The sequence below is a fragment of the Pristis pectinata genome, chromosome 43 (genome assembly GCF_009764475.1).
Source record: "Pristis pectinata isolate sPriPec2 chromosome 43, sPriPec2.1.pri, whole genome shotgun sequence".
In the NCBI taxonomy this organism is placed as follows: domain Eukaryota; kingdom Metazoa; phylum Chordata; class Chondrichthyes; order Rhinopristiformes; family Pristidae; genus Pristis; species Pristis pectinata.
In genome coordinates, this window is record NC_067446.1 from 292,193 (window position 1) to 310,537 (window position 18,345).

General features: G+C 52.0%; 2 protein-coding genes across 15 annotated transcripts in view; both read left to right on the top strand.

Moving 5' to 3' along the window:
- LOC127566641 (neural cell adhesion molecule L1-like) overlaps positions 1–18,345 on the top strand; it is a 230,841-nt gene that overhangs the window by 209,354 nt on the left and 3,142 nt on the right. For 9 of the 14 annotated variants that reach the window (XM_052009149.1, XM_052009143.1, XM_052009155.1 and 6 more), the window contains 7 exons: positions 1,815–1,998; positions 2,802–2,924; positions 4,591–4,767; positions 8,020–8,139; positions 9,396–9,557; positions 14,145–14,273; positions 15,207–15,279. In XM_052009149.1, the coding sequence (XP_051865109.1) occupies positions 1,815–1,998; positions 2,802–2,924; positions 4,591–4,767; positions 8,020–8,139; positions 9,396–9,557; positions 14,145–14,273; positions 15,207–15,279 (968 nt within the window). The remainder of the gene's footprint in view (positions 1–1,814; positions 1,999–2,801; positions 2,925–4,590; positions 4,768–8,019; positions 8,140–9,395; positions 9,558–14,144; positions 14,274–15,206; positions 15,280–18,345) is intronic. The other 5 variants (XM_052009154.1, XM_052009153.1, XM_052009152.1 and 2 more) reach the window with 5 other exon arrangements.
- LOC127566547 (neural cell adhesion molecule L1-like) overlaps positions 1–18,345 on the top strand; it is a 273,625-nt gene that overhangs the window by 154,720 nt on the left and 100,560 nt on the right.

Genomic DNA, 18,345 nt, shown 5'->3' on the forward strand with positions numbered 1-18,345 from the left:
GGGGCAACTTCTTCACACAGAGGGTGGTGAGTATATGGAACAAGCTGCCAGAGGAAGTCGATGAGGCAGGTACAACAGGATCATTTAAGAAATACCTGGATAAGTACATGGAGGGATATGTGCCAAATGCAGGAAATTGGGACTAGCTGGGTGGGCACAGCGCTCGGCATGGTCTGGTTGGGCTGAAGGGCCTGTATCTGTGCTGTATTGCTCTATGACTGGCAACTCGGTATCCTGGGGTATAGAATTTTATTGCAATATCCCATATCCCTTCATCGGTTGCCCAGCATTCTATCAATCTTTACTTTTAATGAACGCCATGACTGAGAATACACAGCCCTCCAGGGCAGAGAATTCCCAAGGTTTGCCATCCTCTTGAGTGAAGAAATTTCTCCTCATCTCAGTCTTAAACAGCCTACTCCTTATTCTCAAACCCTGATTCATCAGGCAGGGCAAACATCCTCCAGCATGTCAAGCCCTTTAGAGTTTTGTGAGTTTCAGTCTCCTACTCAAATGTCAAACCTGCCATCCATGGAACTAGTCTGGCGAAACTTTGCTGCACTCTTTCCAAGGCAAGTATCTCCTTTCATGGATGTTAATTTAGTTCAGTATTGGTCCCTGTTAACGTGTCCCCGTGAGACCATAAGACATAGGAACAGAATTAGGCCATTCAGCCCATCAAGTCTGCTTCGCCATTCAATCATGGCTGATTTATTTTTCCCTCTCAACCCCATTCTGCCTTCTCCTCGAAACTAATCAAGACACCCTTACTAGTCAAGAACCTGTCAACCTCCGCTTTAAATACACCCAATGACTTGGCCTCCACAGCCGTCTGTGGCAATGAATTCCACAGATTCACCGCCCTCTGGCTGAAGAAATTCCTCCTCATCTCTGTTCTGAAGGGGTGTCCTTCTATTCCGAGGCTGTGCCCTCTGGTCCTAGACTCTCCCACTGATGGAAACATCCTCTCCACGTCAACTCTATACAATATTTGGTAGGTTTCAGTGAGGTCCCCCCTCATCTTTCTAAACTCCAGTGAGTACAGGCCCAGAGCCATCAAACGCTCCTCATACATTAACCCTTTCGTCCTCAGGATCATTCTCGTAAGCCTCCGCTGGACCCTCTCCAGGGCCAGCACATCCTTCCTTAGATACGGGGCCCGAAACTGCTCACAATACTCCAAATGTGGTCTGACCAATGCCTTATAAAGCCTCAGCATTACTAGTCCTCTTTAAATGAATGCTAACACTACATTTTCCTTCCTTACTACCAACTCAACCTGAAAGTTAACCTTTAGGGAATCCTGCACTAGGACTCCCAAGTCCTTTTGCACCTCCGATTTCTGAATTTGCTTCCTGTTTAGAAAATAGTCTACACTTTTATTCTTTCTACCAAAGTGCATGACCGTACACTTCCCTACGCTGTGTTCCATCTGCCACTTCTTTGCCGATTCTCCCAACCTGTCCCAAGTCCTTCTGCAGACTCTCTGCTTCCTCAACACTACCTGCCCCTCCATCTATCTTTGTATCGTCCGCAAACTTGGCGGATGAGTGTGGGTGCTTGTGTGCAGAGTTGGGTGTTTAGGGTCAAGCATCCCTTGATGAATGCACAGAGAGCACAGGTGCCAGGGAATCTGCAGAGCTGAGAGGAGGTGACAGAGGGAGGACGTGGTTGGTGAGGACGAATCAGCAGGAGGCTGGGAACTGTCACTGGCAGATCACGGCACGTTGGGGTATGAAGCTATCGAAGCTGCTGCTGGGATGAAACTTGCTCACACATCCCTCTACCCCTTCTCACCCTCTCACCCGGTGCAGATCAGCTACTGGAAACATCACAGTGCGGAGCATCACCACCAGACCGTCCATGGGGACCACAACCACGCTTTCCTCGAGGACCTCAAGCCATATACCAAGTACAACCTTGTGGTGAAGGTGTTCAACAGCAAGGGAGAGTCACCTGACGCCAAACCTCCCTACCAGTTCACCACCCTCGAGGGAGGTAAGAGCTCTTCCCTCCCTGATCACGTATTGCCAGTGTCGCGCTGGTTCCCATCCAGGTCATTGATGCTGTTCTCGGCCGGTAATTTGTCTTCAGTCATTCATCAATGGAATGTGAGCCCGTTAAATTGATGCTTCACTGCTTTCTGACTGAGTGCCTATTTATTAATTCCTCTCCCGACTGGTCACAAAAAGCTTCCAACACATAGTTAACCCGCCCATGTGAATGCCATAAAAGTTTCCTGTTAAGTATAGACTTTATTTTGAACTCTCTCTTATTCCCATACTATATATCTTCCACAAACCTACAATTCCATTTTTGATTGGTCCTTCTTGATTTTTCTCTTATTTGTCTCTCTCTCACACTGTCACACTCTGCCTGCCTCCAACTGCCTCTCTGTATTTGGCTTTTGTTTCCTTCTGTCCTGCTCAATCATATTACTCCCCCACTCCTTCTCTCCCTCCCCTCACTCTCTCTCCCCCACTCTTTCTGCCCCTCTCCCACGCCCCCCTCTCCCGCCCTCCCCCATCTCCCTCCCCCACATCTCTCCCCCATCTCCCTCCCCCCATCTCCCTCTTGCTCCAACCGCCTCCCCCTTGTTCCATTCTCATTGTCTGTCTGTCTCTCTCTCTTTTCTACCCTCTTCTCTCCCCTCTCTCTCTCTCTCGCCTCTCTCTTCTTTATTAATCTCTGACTCTTCTCACTCTCTGTCTCCTTCCCCCCCGCCCCCCCACCCACCCCCCCCCACTTTTCTTTCAATATCTGTGACCTGTTCATTCACCCTCTCTATTCCCCACATTCAGTTCCCAGTAAGCCAACGTGGTTGCGCCTGAAATTACTGAAGGACACTGAGGTTGTCGTTTCATGGAGCCCGCCCCAGCATCCCAATGGGATCCTCACTGGATATGTGTTGCAATATGAGCAGAGTAAGTACCTGTGTGGATGTGTTGTAGGTACCTGGTAACTGATGAACCACGTTTGATAGACAAGACCGGGTAGAGGCAGCATCGCTCTGTGTTTAACCTGTACCCCGGGAGTGTGTGATGGGACGGTGTGGAGGGAGCTTCACCCTGTGTCTGACCTCGGGAGTGTGTGATGGGACGGTGTAGAGGGAGCTTCACGCTGTGTCTGGCCCCGGGAGTGTGTGATGGGACGGTGTGGAGGGAGCTTCACTCTGTGTCTGACCCCGGGAGTGTGTGATAGGATGGTGCGGAGGGAGCTTCACTGTGTGTCTGACCCCGGGAGTGTGTGATGGGACGGTGTGGAGGGAGCTTCACCCTGTGTCTGACCCCGGGAGTGTGTGATGGGACAGTATAGAGCAAGCTTTTACTCTGTTCCCTACCCATTTTTTTTTGTTTTTAATATTTAGATTCTTTCCTGTTTCTTTTCCCTCTTGATTTCACCATAACATTGTTTGCAACATTTATTTAAAGTGCTATCCTGATGTCCAAGGTGCACTCAAGCTCCTGCAGTGCCCACTGGTCTCTGCGGTAGAGAGGCTTTAATTCACTTTCAACCCACTCCTGCGGCATAAAAGTGAGTTGTTAAATGCAGGTTTTATTTTCAAATCCAATGTCGCCCCCACAGTGGTTGAGAGGCTGAATGTTGTGAGGCTTCTCAGGGGTGAATAGCCATAACCGTCTTTCTTTGCATATGTGGAACAGCCTATTGGGTTCTTGAGGTATCACTGTCAAAATTGGTTTATTATTGTCACATGTACCAAGGTACAGTGAAAAACTTTGTTTTGCATGCCATCCATGCAGATTTTTTTGTTGCAACAGTGTATTGAGGTAGTACAAGGGAAAACAATAACAGAATGCAGAATGAAGTGTTACAGCAAAAGTTCCGTGCAGGCAGACAATAAGGTGCAAGGGCCATGATGAGGTAGATTGTGAGGTCAAGAGTCCATCTTATTGTAATAGGGGACCGTTCAATAGTTATAACAGTGGGATAGAAGCTGTCCTTGAGCCCGGTGGTACGTGCTGTCAGGCCTTTGTATCTTCTGCCCAATGGAAGGGGGGAGAAGAGAGAATGTCCGGGGTGGGTGGGGTCTTTGATTATTTTGGCAGGAAGCTCAGCGGGAGGGTAACATATTGAAGCCCCGGAAAGGGAACAGTGGGACATTGTAAGGAAGAGAGGCTTCAGCCCTGAGGAGAGGCTGGGAGCAGAGCAGGTCAAGGGGAGATTGAACTGAGATGTTTGATATCACAGGGGGTTTGGGTGGAGTGAATCGTTTGGGGTGGGGGGGGGGGGCGACTGTTCCCAGCAGCAGGAAGGGCGATGACCACGGGGGGATATGGATATAGAACCGGAGAGGAGGAGGGTGGTTGGGGGGTGTGTGTGACTGTTTTCCTGCAGGGAGTCCCTGTGATCCGGAACGAGCTGACTCAAAGGGCAGTGGGAATGGATCCGACAGGGAAGTGAAGGAGCTGGTTGGGAGGGGGAGGTGTGCCGGGAGCCAGCAATGGGGATGGGGACCGACTGGAGAGCTCAGTCAGGGAAGATACAGCAGTCCATTCATCGCCCTCCTGCGTCCTGCATTTGTGCGAGGTTCAGTGACGTGTAGCGTGTCTTGTGCTTTTGTCCGGACAGTTAACGGGATGGTGAGCAGCCCCCTGAGAGAGCAGATCATACCGTCCCCCACCACCACCAATGTGACTGTGCACGACCTCCAGCCGAACGCCTTCTACAAGTTCCACGTTATGGGACAAACCTCGGTGGGCAGGGGCATGACTGCCGAAGGGGGTATTTTCACCAGCCAGAAGGGAGGTAAGTCCATAGAGTTGCACAGCACAGAAACAGACCCTTCGGTCCAACTGTTCCATGCCGACCAAGGTAGCCCATCCAAGCTAGTCCCATTTGCCAGCGCTTGGCCTTCTAAACTTCTCCAATCTATGTATCTGTCCAACTGCCTTTTAAAAGTTGTTATTGTCCCTGCCTCAACCACTTCCTCTGGCAGCTCACTCCACATAGATACCACCATTTGTGTAAAAAAAAAGTTGCCTCTCAAGTTCCTATTAAATCTCTCCCCTCTCACCTTAAACCTTTGCTCTCCAGTTCTTGATTCCCCAACCCTAGGGGAAAAAACTGAGTGCATCCACCCTATCTATGCCCCTCTTGATTTTATACACCCCTCAGTCTCCTGCACTCATAGCCTGTCCAACCTCTCTCGATAACTCAGCCCCTCAAGTCCTGGCAACATCCTTGTAAATCGTTTCTGCACTCTTTCCAGTTTAATAACATCTTTCCTATAGCAGGGCAAACAAAACTGAGCACAGTACCCCGTGCAGCCTCACCAGCGTCCTGTACAACCGCACCATGACCTCCCAACTTCTATACTCAGTGCCCTGACTGATGAAGGCCAGCGTACCAAAAGCCTTCGCCGCCCTGCCCACCTGCGACTCCACTTTCAAGTGTTGAGGACGAGCCAGTTCTTCCCAGGTCAGGGTGCCGCAGTGTTAGGCAATGGCACCTTCTTCAGGGGAGGAAATCTTCCAACTTTGCCCAGCCCGTATGTGACTCCAGTCCAACCACAAGTCAGTTGGTTAACCACAATTCAATACAAAGATAACAGTGATGTCCATATCCCATGAAAGAACCTTCAAGTGCCTTTAACACAGTGGTGCACTCCAAGCTGTTTCTGACAGGGAGCCACGATAGTCGATGTGGTGACCAAAAACCTGATATGGGTAGGCTCAGAGGTGAGAGAGAGGGAGAGATGGAGTGATTACATACAGGGGATGCAGAATCAGAGGAGAACAACCCTCCGTGTGGAATTGCGGACAGCAGAAACAGGGAGAGTGTACAGATCAGTCACGTTTACCACAGAACTTCCATCACCAGCGTGCAGTGGCTGCAGTATGCACCACTAACACACACACCGCAGTTACTCGCCCAGGCTACTCTGACAGCAAACCCCACCTCTCCCACCAGGAAGGACGACGGCAGCAGGTTCAGGGGAGCACCACCACCTACTGGTTCTGTTCCCCTCCAAGTCCAGCCTTGGAGTGTATCACCGTTCCTTCATCGTTGCTGGGCCTGAACCTGAAGCTACCCCTTCCTCCCCCCACCATCACCACATGGGCTGAGTGGTTGAAGAAGGCGGCTCACCCCCACTTTCCCAAGGGGCAATTAGGGTGGGCAATAAATGCTGGCCTTGTCGGTGATACCCAAATCCCAAAAATACATCAATAATGCTGGTTTCTCTGCAGTGATACAGGTTAAGGGTTAGTGAAGTGGGGACAGAGTTGCTGCTTGAAGTTCGAGGAGCACCGTCCGACCCAGTTTTACCTTTAGCAAAAAACTTTTCAATGAGGGGAGCAACAAATCATAAGAGTACAAAGTTAGTACAAAGTTAATGGCAGGATTCTGGTAGTGTGGAGGAGCAGAGGATCTGGGGTTCATATCCACAGATCACTGAAAGTTGCCTCACAGGTGGATAGAGTAGTTAAGAAAGTTATGGGGTGTTAGCTTTTAAGTCGTGGGATCGAGTTTAAGAGCCGAGGTAATGATGCAGCTCTACAAAACCTGGCTTGGACCACACTTGGAGTACCGTGTCAGTTCTGGTTGCCTCATTATAGGAAGGATGTGGAAGCGTTGGAAAGGGTGCAGAGGAGATTTACCAGGATGCTGCCTGGTTTGAGAGTATGCATTATGAGTAAAGCTAGGGCTTTACTCTTTGAGAGAAGGAGGATGAGGAGACATGATAGAGGTGTACAAAATATTAAGAGGAATAGACAGAGTGACAGCCAGCGCCTCTTTCCCAGGGCGCACAGTGCTCAATACAAGAGGCATGGCTTTAAAGTAATGGATGGGAAGTTCAAGGGAGATATCAGAGGAAGTTTTTTTACCCAGAGAGTGGTTGGGGCATGGAATGCGCTGCCTGGGGTGGTGGAGGCAGGTACATTGGTCAAATTCAAGAGATTGCTAGATAAGCAAATGGAGGAATTTAAAATAGAGGGATATGTGGTAGGAAGGGGTTAGATAGTCTTAGGTGAGGTTTAAAGGTCGGCACAACATTGTGGGCCGAAGGGCCTGTATTGTGCTGTACTGTTCTATGATTCTATGAAAATAGGCTACAAGCCCCAACCAACCATTTCCCAGTGTCACTTTTCCCATCCTCCTCACTGAATGGGCCTCAGGCTCCCTCACTGCACTGTACATCTCCCTCCCTCTCTGTCACAGCTGGTGGGTTCAAATCCCACTCCTGGGACTTGAGCCTGAGCTCCAGCTTAAAGCTGCAGGAGTCCTGCTCTGCCTCTTGACAGTGGCCTTCCACAGGGACAATGGAGTTGGAGGCAGGGCTATCACAGAAAGTACGGCCAGTGGGCTCAAATGACTCTGGGGAGGAGGGATTTCAGCGGCAAGGTTCGAAGCCGGGGTTGTTCTCTTCAGAGCGGAGAAGGTGGAGAGGAGATTTGAACAGAGTCAAAGTCTAGTTTATTGTCACATGCACGTCCATGAGTGCACAGGTGCAATGAAACACCTGCAGCAGCATCACAGGCACAGAGCATCAGGTAAGCAGCATTCACAAGAAAAACATAGATCAAACATAAATGATACACAATTTTTACAAGAAAGGACACAATTAGAACAAAAAAAAAACAAAGTCCATTTTCTTTCAAAGTGATCGAAGTGGTCGCAGTATTGCATTTCCTGGTTCAAGAACTGAATGGTTGAAAGAAAGTAGCTGTTCTTGAAACTGGTGGTGTTGGACTTCAGTCGGGTGAAATGAAAAGAAATTTTGCTGTTAAGAGAAATCGGCGATGATTTGGGACTGGCTGTTTGTAGGGACGTGGGGGAATCTGAGTCAGTCAGGGCTTTCAAAAGAATTAGACACAAGAAAGTTAGCAGGGCTATGGGTAAGGGGCAAGGCAATGGAGCTGAGGGGATTGCCAGCATTGGCCTCCATCCTGTAACAATTCAATGCCCTGGGGGATTGGGTAGGTACATGGGCCTTGTCCACATGACAGTTGCTTATGAGCCATTGAACTGACGCTCTCTATCTTGTGCCTGTTACAGGGCCCAGAGTGCTGAATAACATCAGCTACGCCGTGGGTCACACACACACCAACATCAGTTGGATCGGGGTGGAGGGACACCGGGTCACAGAGCTCCAAGTTCAGTACATGAGCAAAGATGGTAAGTTCAGGGCTGGCAGACACCTGGTTCACACAGAACCCAGGTCCTCTGCAGGACTGCATTATGGTACAGCTCCAACAACCTGGCCTCCGAGACATTAACTGTTTCTCTCTCCACAGATGCTGCCTAACCTCTTGTTTTCTGAGCATTTTCTGTTTTTTTCAGACTTCTAACATCTGCAGCTTTTTTTAAAATCTTCACCGCACCCCCCCCCCCCCCCCCCCCAAGGTTCAATCCTGACCTCCCGGTGCTGTCTGTGTGGAGTTACCGCATTCTCCCTGTGACTGTGTGGGTCCCCCCCCCCGGGTGCTCCGGTTTCCTTACACCTCCCAAAGACGTGCAGGTTGGTGGGTTAGTTGGCCGCTGTAGATTGCCCCTAGTGAGGGAGAGAATCTGAGGGAGAATAAAGTGGAGTAGAGTACGATTAGTGTAAATGGGTGGTGCGTGGTTGGTGACTCAGTGGGATAAGGTTCTGGTTCTGTGCTTTATGACTCTATGACACTCAGCTGGCAGTTCACACCCAGTAAAGCCAGCCTGCTATGCAGCGAATGCGTCTGTGTCTGCTCAGCACAATTGGCCCTCTGGGTACGATGTAATGGAGCAGTGTTGATTGCAGCCCTGCTTCAGAGACTTGGCGGTGCCAAGGGAGCGCTGTGCTGCGGGAGGGGTGGTGAGGAGGGAGCGGCGGGGAGGGAGTGTCGCGCCTTGGGATGGGTGGCCGGGAGGAGGGAGCGCTGTGCCACAGGAGGGGTGGTGAGGAGGGAACGTCATACCATGGGAGGGGCAGCTGGCAGTGAACGTTGCGTCGCGGGAGGGGCGGTGAGGAGGAAGCGCTGCGCCGTGGCAGGGGCGGTGAGGAGGGAGTGCCGCGCCACAGGAGGGGAGGTGAGGAGGGAGCGCTGTGCCGCGGGAGGGGCGGTGGGGAGGGAGCGCCGCGCCATGGGAGGGGCAGTGGGCAGGGAGTGTCGCACTGCGGGAGAGTCCTTGATTTTGCAGTACCTTCTTTTAATTTGAGAAATCACATTGTGGCCCACTTGCCCTCTTAGGAGGCTGTCAGAACTACCAAAGGTACTACTGGAGGAAGAGAAATGTTGGTCACCCCGGTGACCGATGTGTAATGCCACTAAGACATGTTACCGATTAGAATCTGCAATCCTTTCTGTGCTCTCTCTTCAACATCTGAAGATTGAGAGCACTGGGACATCTCGTGACGGTGGCAGAGGGTGTAAGGTGTTACTGTGCTTCTTGGTTTGCAGGTGAGGGTGGTTGGAAGGTCTCAAAACCAGTGAACTCCACTCAGAACTTCTTCATGCTGGACGGTCTGCAGCCAGGGACGTCCTATCGCATAAAGCTGTGGCAGCTCGGGCAGTTCGAGAACCTCACTGTTTGGGACAAGGAGGTGGAGACCATCAGGCCAAGTGAGCTGAGGGGGGCCTTGTGCTTGGTTACACGTCGGCATCACACACTCCCACAGCACGAATCAGGCACAGAGTGAAGCTCTCTGGGCATTATCATGGAATCAAGCAGCACAGAAACAGGCTCTTCGGCCCAATTCATTAATGCCAACCAAGGTGCCTTCCTGAGCTCATTTCTTTTGCCCACGTTTGGCCCATATCCCTCTAAACCTTTCCTGTCTAACTGTCCTTGTAATTGTACTCGCCTCTACCACTTCCTCTGGCAGCTTGTTCCACACACCCACCACCTTTTGTGTGGAAAAATTTGCCCCCCACGTCGCCTTTTAAATCTTTTCCCTCTCACCTTAAACCTATGCTCTCCAGTTTTAGATTCCCCTACCCTGGGGAAAAGACTGTGACCATCCACATTATCCATACCCCTCATGATTTTGTATAAGGTCACCCCTCAGCCTCATACGCTCCAAGGAAAACAGCCCCAGCCTTTCATTATAACTCGAGCCCTCCAGTCCTGACGACATCTGTGATGGATATTCGCTATTCAAATTTTTTGAAGAAGTAACCAAGAAGGTCGATGAGGGCAGAGGAGTAGACGTAGTCTATGTGGACTTCAGTAAGGCCTTTGAAAAGGTTCTGCATTGTAGGGGGCTCTGGAAAGTTAGATCACGTGCGATCCAGGGAGAACTAGCTAATTGGATACAGAATTGGCTTGATGGTGGAAAGCAGAGGGTGAAGGTGACTGGAGGCCCGCGACTAGTCATGTTCCCCAGGTCTCAGCACTAGGCCCATTCCTAGTTGACATCTATGTCAATGATTTGGATGAAAATGTACAAGGCATGGTTAGTATGTTTGCAGATGACACTTAAGTAGGTGGTGTCGTAGACAATAAAGATGATTCTCAGGATTTACAGAGGGATCTTGATCTGCTAGGTCAGTGGGCCGAGGAATCGCAAATGGAATTTAATTTAGTTAAGTGCGAGGTGTTGCATTTTGGGAAGACAAATGAGGGTAGGGCTTTCACAGTGAACGGTAGGGCCCTGGAGAGTGTTGTAGAACAGAGGGACGTAGGAGGACAAGTACATGTTTCCCTGAAAGTGGCATCACAGGTAGACAGGCTGGTGAAGAAGGCGTTTGGCACACTGGCCTTCATCAGTCAGGGCACTGAGTATAGAACATCACACAAAACGCTGGAGGAACTCAGCGGGTCAGGCAGCATCTATGGAGGGAAATGGACAGTCAACGTTTCGGGTCGAGACCCTTCATCTGTCAACTGTCCATTTCCCTCCACAGATACTGCCTGAACTGCTGAGTTCCTCCAGCATTTTGTGTGTTGCCCCAGATTCCAGCATCCTGCCATCTCTCTTGTGTCTCCATTGAGGATAGAAGTTGGGATATTATGTTGCATTTGTACAAGGTATTGGTGAGACTACATTTGGAATATTGTGTTCAGTTTTGGTCACCCTGCTATGGGAAAGATGCCATAAAACTAGAAAGAGTGCAGAGGAGTTCTACGAGGATGTTGCCGGGACTGAGTTATGGAGAGAGGTTGAACAGGTTGGAACCATTTTTCATAGGAGAATGAGGCGTATAAAATCATGAGGGGCATAGATAGAGTGAATGTGCACCCTATCTATGGGGTATCAAGAACAAGAGGGCATAGGTTTACTAAGAACCTGAGGGGCAACTTTTTCACCAAGAGGGTGGTCAGTACATGGAACGAGCTGCCAGAGGAAGTGGTTGAGGCAGGTACATTAACAACGTTTAAAAGGCGCTTGGACAGGTCTGTGGATGGGAAAGATTTAGAGGGATGTGGGCCAAACGTGGGCAAGTGGCTGTAGCTTAGATGGGAATCTTGGTCAGCAAGAACCAGTTGGGCCGAAGGGGCTGTTTCCGTGCTGTATGGCTCTATGACTTGGCCATGGTTTCGGGGTGGTCACAGGGCCTCTTTCCTGGAACTGATAGTCTAGTGTGTGTACAGTGTCCATGTGTGCATGTTCTTATGTGTGTAATTTTGTGTGCATGTGTGAATGCATGGGCATGTTCTTTGTGTGTGTGTGTGTGTGTGTCTGCGCGCGCGCAGGTGTGTATTTGTGTGTGCATGTGAGGATATGGTGTTTGCGTATGTGTCCATGCACATGCATATTTAAGGGTTGTGTGTGTATATGTACCCATGTCCGTGCGCAGCAAGCCACCAATTAAAGCTGCCCCAAGGTTATTACGGTCAACCTTCTCTCTGCCTCCTCCTGCCTCGCCGATTTTTCAGACTCTGATTACCTGCGACAGGCAGAATTAACACAAACCTGTTACTGGGTTGAAGGTGAAGAAGCAAAATAATGAAAACAAGAGCAGTGGAAAAAAATCTAATCAATAGCGCTGTGAAAGGAGCGCCCATTAGACTGCCACACACGTTCTGCCGGAGCCCTGCTGTAGTGGATTACATTAATCAAGATCACTTAAAGCTTTTCATGTTGTTCGTGTCCAGTGGACAGGATAACATTTCCAGAGGATCAGCTGAATTAGAGTTTAAACTGCCCTTGTAATTCGCCATCAGCTGGCGAGGAGGTCCTTCAGCCCCTCTCCAGCCTGTGACACAGGGACAGGAGGGGTGTTCAGTCCCTCTCCAGCCTGTTACATGGGGACAGGAGGAGTGTTCAGTCCCTCTCCAGCCTGTTACACGGGGACAGGAGTGTTCAGTCCCTCTCCAGCCTGTTACACGGGGACAGGAGGGGTGTTCAGTCCCTCTCCGGCCTGTTACACGGGGACAGGAGTGTTCAGTCCCTCTCCAGCCTGTTACACAGGGACAGGAGGGGTGTTCAGTCCCTCTCCAGCCTGTTACACGGGGACAGGAGGGGTGTTCAGTCCCTCTCCAGCCTGTTACATGGGGACAGGAGTGTTCAGTCCCTCTCCAGCCTGTTACACGGGGACAGGAGGGGTGTTCAGTCCCTCTCCAGCCTGTTACACGGGGACAGGAGGGGTGTTCAGTCCCTCTCCAGCCTGTTACATGGGGACAGGAGGAGGCTGAGAGACACAAGAGACAGCAGATGCTGGAATCTGGAGCAACGAACAACCTGCTTGGAAGTACTCAGCAGGTCGCGAAGCATCTGCCGGAGGAAAGGAGTTGTCGACGTCTCAGGTCAAAACCCTGCATCAGGAAACATCGACAATCCCTTTTCTCCCACAGGTGCTGCTCGACCCACTGAGTCCCTCCTGCAGATTGCTTGTTGATCAGACCCTTGGACTGCATTGGGAGTGCTGGGATTCTCCTCATTGGGATCCAACAGAAACGCGATAATGAACAGCATCGGGAAATGCTGGAAACTCTCAACAGGTCAGGGGCCATCTCTGGAGAGGGAAGCAGAGTGAGCAGATCAGGTGGCTGACTGCTCATCAGAAGTGAGTACTCAAGCCAGATGGAAATGGCAGAGAGGGGCAGGTGGAGAGAACGAAGGGGCTGTCCGGAACAGGGAGCAGGCCACAGTTTTCAGAGTGGCCATTACTTTTAAGTACCGGCGATTCGAGATGGAAGAGAAAACAGAGGAAGGAATTAAAACTGAAAGATCCAGTTGTGAATCAAGAACAGAAAGCTGTTGAACTGAAATTGTTGCTATCTAGTCCCCAGGACTGCCCTGTGCCCAGATGCAAGGCGAGGGGCTGTGTTTTGAGTTTAGTCTGGGTACTATTGGTGCAATCTAGGAGCCAGAGTGGGATGGAGAATTAAAGTCCAGATGAAGGGTCTCGACCCGAAATGTCGACTGTCCATCCACAGGTACTGCTGGGTTCCTCCAGCAGTTTGTTGTGTTTTGCTGCAGAGTTAAAGTGAGAGGGAGCTGGAGGCTCAGGGTGGGACTGCACAGGCTCGGTGCTGAGTGCCTCTGGCCTTTTCTGTTTCTGCTTGGGATCCCTCTTCTCTTGTGCCACCCACGGATGGATGAGGCCCCCTCGGCGTGGGCGGAGGACGAACACGCATGGGTTGACTGGTCTTCCGCATCGGCGGTGATGAGAGAAAGGCAATTCACAGCCCACAGCAGTGGGCAGAGCTGCTGCCTCACACCTCCAGAGAGCCAGTTCGGATCTGGGCACCTCCAGCCCTGTGTGTGTGTGTGTGCGCGTGTGTGTGCGTGTGGAGTTTGCATGTTCTCCCTGTGACTGCGTGGGTCTCTGCCCCCCCCACCAGGGGCTCCCATTCCCTCCCACGTCCCAACAATGTGCGGGGTCGGTAGGTTAATCAGCCGGGTGTAAGTTGCCTCTTGTGCACATGGGTGAGGGGTAGAATCTGAGGGGAGGTGATGGGAATGTGGGGAGTATAATAAATGGGGATCAGTGCAGGGTGGCTGCTCAGTGAGTCAAAGGGCCTTTCTCGGTGCTGTAAGACTCTATGAGAATGATATTGGTTGTTGAAAGTCCGAGCCAGTTTATTGAAGGTATTAGTCATTGCTGTGCTGCTTGTGTTGATGCTATGTGCCTGTGATGCTGCTGAAGTCTTTCATTGCACCTGTGCACACATGACGATACACGCTGACTTTGTGTGGGGCTGTCTGGGGCTTGCTGTGGATCTGTGGGACTCCCGACTGAATTCCTTTCTCTTTCCCCTAGTAGTCAAGGCCAACAATGGGATCGCCACCCAGGGCTGGTTCATCGGCCTGATCAGTGCCGTCGTCCTTCTCATGCTCATCCTGCTCATCGTCTGCTTCATCAAGAGAAACAAAGGAGGCAAGTACTCAGGTACGGAGCACGGAGGGCGGGCGAGTGTCGGTCGCCTCTGCACTCCTCAACCCCCTCTCCAGCTGTGCAGCGATGTCCCATCCTGTCACTCCGTCTCTCTCTCCCCCCAGAGATTCATAATAAAAGACGAATAGGAGGCTGTTCTGAGCCCAAATATTCTCCCACAGATCTGTCTCCCTCTCTTTCCATCCATACCTCTCTACCATCTGTCTTCCTTTCACCATCTATTGTTTTATTCTGCTCTCCTTATCACTCGATCTAATCTTCCTCCCTCCATCTCATTCTTCCTAGCTCTCTCTATCACACCTTCTCTTTCTGTTCTCCCCCTTAAATCGCTACCTCTTTCTCTATCTCCCGATCGTTTAACCTTTCAATGCATCTGTCTGTCTCCCCCACTCCAGCTCTATCCATACCTCTGTTCCTTCTCTCATTTAATCTCCCAGCCCCTTTCTCCTCCTCCTCCTCTCCCGCCCCTCCCCCTCCCCTCCCCTCCTCCTCCCCCTCCTCCCCCTCCTTCCCTCCACCTCCTCCCCCCTCCCCTCCTCCTCCTCCCTCTTCCCCCACCTCCTCCTCCCTCCCCCCACCTCCTCCTCCCTCCTTCCTCCCCCTCCTCCTTCTCTTTCCCCAATCCACCCACCCACCTTCTTCCCCTCCGCCCCCCTCCTCCCCCCCCATTGCTCTCTCCAGCTGTGTCCTATTTGTTCTCATTGTCTGTACCTCTCAGCCTCCCTGTCACAGTCTCACCACCTCTGGTCCCCCCTCTTTTATCATCGACCCCGGTGCAGTTTGCTCGCTCCCTGCCCACCTACCCACACACCACCCCCCCCCCCACACCTCCGGCTCCCCTGTGCCCACCCACACCCCCCCGCCCCCAACAGTTCACTGCTCCCGCACTCTCTCACCCTGCCTCCCCTTTCCTGCTGTGCCCTGCAGTGAAGGATAAGGAGGATGCCCACGTCGACTCGGAGGCCAGGCCCATGAAGGACGAGACCTTCGGTGAATATAGGTGAGAGCGTCTGAAGCACCGAGCGCTCCCTCCGCAAATGTAAGGCAAACGTCACTTCTGATAGCGTGCGGGCAAGCTATACGGTCTCTTCCACAGAACAGTGGGCTCCTGTAACCCACTACCCAGCTCCTGGAGCCTGCTCCATTCAACACATAGTGGGTCTGACTGAAACCTCGTCCACAGGGTCTGACTGAAACCTCGTCCACAATTCCCACCCACTCCCCCTGTCTCACCAATAACCTATCAGCCCCCTTGTTTGTCACTAATCTGTCTGGTGACCTCCCTCTGCTCACACCCCTGGTGACTGGCGGGGAGGTAACAATTCCAGCACCAACGCTGCCTCACTGTGGAGGACGCAACATCAAGTTAGGGCCCTGTCCTGAACTGCAAACTGCCTGCTCCAATTTCCATCAGACCTGAATACTTTACCACCTCTGTCATCGTTTACTGGTCCGAACCCATGTTGTCCCAGAAGGGCCGTGAGGGTGGCCACAGGTCACAGACCCAGAGAGGGGCAGGAAGAGACCTCACTTCGCCCTGTGGGAGATCTCCCACCTATGGAGCCAGCAGGTTGCCGACTCCAGTCCTATCTTCCGGCCAGAGTCAGACAGACTTGTGGACTGCGGTGCAGAGGGTGGGGCGGCACTGAGGGAGTGTTGACTGAGGGTGTGTTGTACTGAAGGTGTAGTAGTACTGAGGGACCATGGCACTATCAGAAGGACAGTGTCGAGGGAGTGCCGCACGTCGGGAGGCACGGTATCGAGGGAGCACCACGTGTCGAGAGGCGCTGTCCCAGGGGAGTGTTGCTCTGCCTGGGGAACAGATCTGGGGGAGGGCTGCTCTGCCTTTCAAACCAGAGCCGGAAGAAGAGCATGGGTGGCGGCTCCTTCCTGCTGACCGACATTACAGAAATCTACTTGGCCGGTTGCTGTCACTGTGGCTGCCTATGGGAACGGGCTGTGCTCAGACTGGTTCCTGTCACGTTGCACCAATGGTCTTCACTGGCTGCAAGGCTGAGCCCTGCTGAGGTGTTGCAAGGTGCCGGAGAAATGCAGCTTCCTCCCCCTTTTTGCCAGCCTTGAGTCTCACAGCCAGCTCGCTGGCCCATCAGCAAAGCGCTCCCATCAGCTCCATCCCTCCATCCGCTCCCAGCTGGGCAGGGCATCTTCACCTGCAGCTAACTGTTTCTTTCTCCTTCCCTTCCCATGCTGCCCGGCAGGTCACTGGAGAGGTAAGGCGGTGTGTTACCACTTAAGCATCACCCTCCTTTGCTCCCACCCCTCTGTGTGTGTGGTGTGTGTGGCTCCGTGACCCCAGTGCTTCACTGGGACCAGGCAGTGCACCAGTTAGGAGTGGTGTTTGGGGACCCCAGAGCAAGGCCAAAGGCCCCACAGTGGACCCCAGGGCGAGGCTCTATGGTGGAGGGACCCCGTGGGAGGCTGGAGGCCCCACGGTGAAGGGACCCCAGGGTGAGCCTGGAGGCTGCATGATAGAGGGATAATAGAGGGAGGCCCCAGGATGAGGCTCCGCGGTGAAGGGACCCCAGAGGAAGGAACTGAGCCTCAGGCTGTAGAGTTACAGGCTTAAAAGATAAGGAGCACAAAGCAAAAAAGCTGTAGTTTTAATGATATAAGTTTTTATACCTTGCTGGTGGAGGGGTGGATTGCGAGAGCAGAGTGGAACATCTAGTAGAGCTGCTGCCTCCTGGTTCCAGAGACCTGGGTTCGATCCTGACCTCTGGCACTGTCTGTGTGGAGTTTGCACGTTCTCCCTGTGACCGTGTGGGTTTCATCCCACGTGCCAAAGGTGCGCAGGTTAGTGGGTCAGTCGGCTGCTGTAAATTGCCCCCAGTGTGTGGGTGAGCGTTAGAATGTGGGGGGAGTTGATGGGAGTGTGGGCGGAACAAAATAGGATGAGTGTAAATAGGTGGTTGGACCTGTTTCGGGCAGTACGTCTCTATCAGAGGGGAGCATTTCCTCAGGTTTGTGATCTTCACGAAGGATGAATTTCAGTGAGGGGGACCATCAGGTTTTGATCTGAATTCAGCGAGGGTAAATTGGTTTACTATTGTCACATGTACTGAGGTACAGTGAGAAACTTGTCTTGCATGCCATCCATACAGATCATTTCATCACAGCAGTACATCGAGGTAGTACAAGGGAAAACAATAACAGAAGGCAGAATAAAGTTACAGAGAGAGTGCAGTGCAGGCAGACAATAAGGTGCAAGGGCCACGACGAGGTAGATTGTGAGGTCAAGAGTCCACCTTCTCGTACTGGGGACCGTTCAATAGTCTTATAACAGCGGGATAGAAGCTGTCCTTGAGCCTGGTGGTACGTGCTTTCAGGCTTTTGTATCTCCTGCCCGATGGGAGGGGGGAGAAGAGAGGGTGGGTGGGGTAGGGGGCTGGGTGTGGGATGTTCAAAGGCTGGAGGAGGGGAGATCAGTGGGGCACTGACTGTTGTGTGAATGGAGAAACAAGAGGATGTGCCTGTGTGTAACTCTCGAATGCTGTGGTTTCTGGGGCATTGATGTATCTGTGCAATCGGGATACCTTGAATCAACCTTGCCCTCCGCGTAATGAGCCCCGTGACCAGCAGGAGGAGGTTGCGTCTCCTGCAGGGACCACAGCGAAGTTGGCAGATTTGACAGACCCGCTGACCCAGAGGTTGGGGCCAAGCAGGGGGAATAGATGGGTGAATGGGGCTACCGTCAAAGGCACAAGCAGGAGGAACTAGAGCTCGCCTCTGCGGTGGTGGTGGGGTGGGGGGGGGGGGGGGGGGGGCATTCAGCCGCTTGAACCCATTCAATCCTTCACTGAGATTGTGGCCACTGCAGGGTCCTCAAGGTGCATACGGTGAAATGTAGCACTTACTAAATAGGAGTATGCTGAAGAGGAGTATAAAAAGCAAAGATAAGTGCATGCAAGGCACGATACAGCTGGTGTTTAAAGTTTATATCGAGCTTAAAGCCACACGGGGCTCGCAGTACCTGGTGGTACCTGGAGACCGAGCTCTCGGGGGGGCATGCTTGAGACCCTGGGCTTACTTCAAGCTGGGACACCTC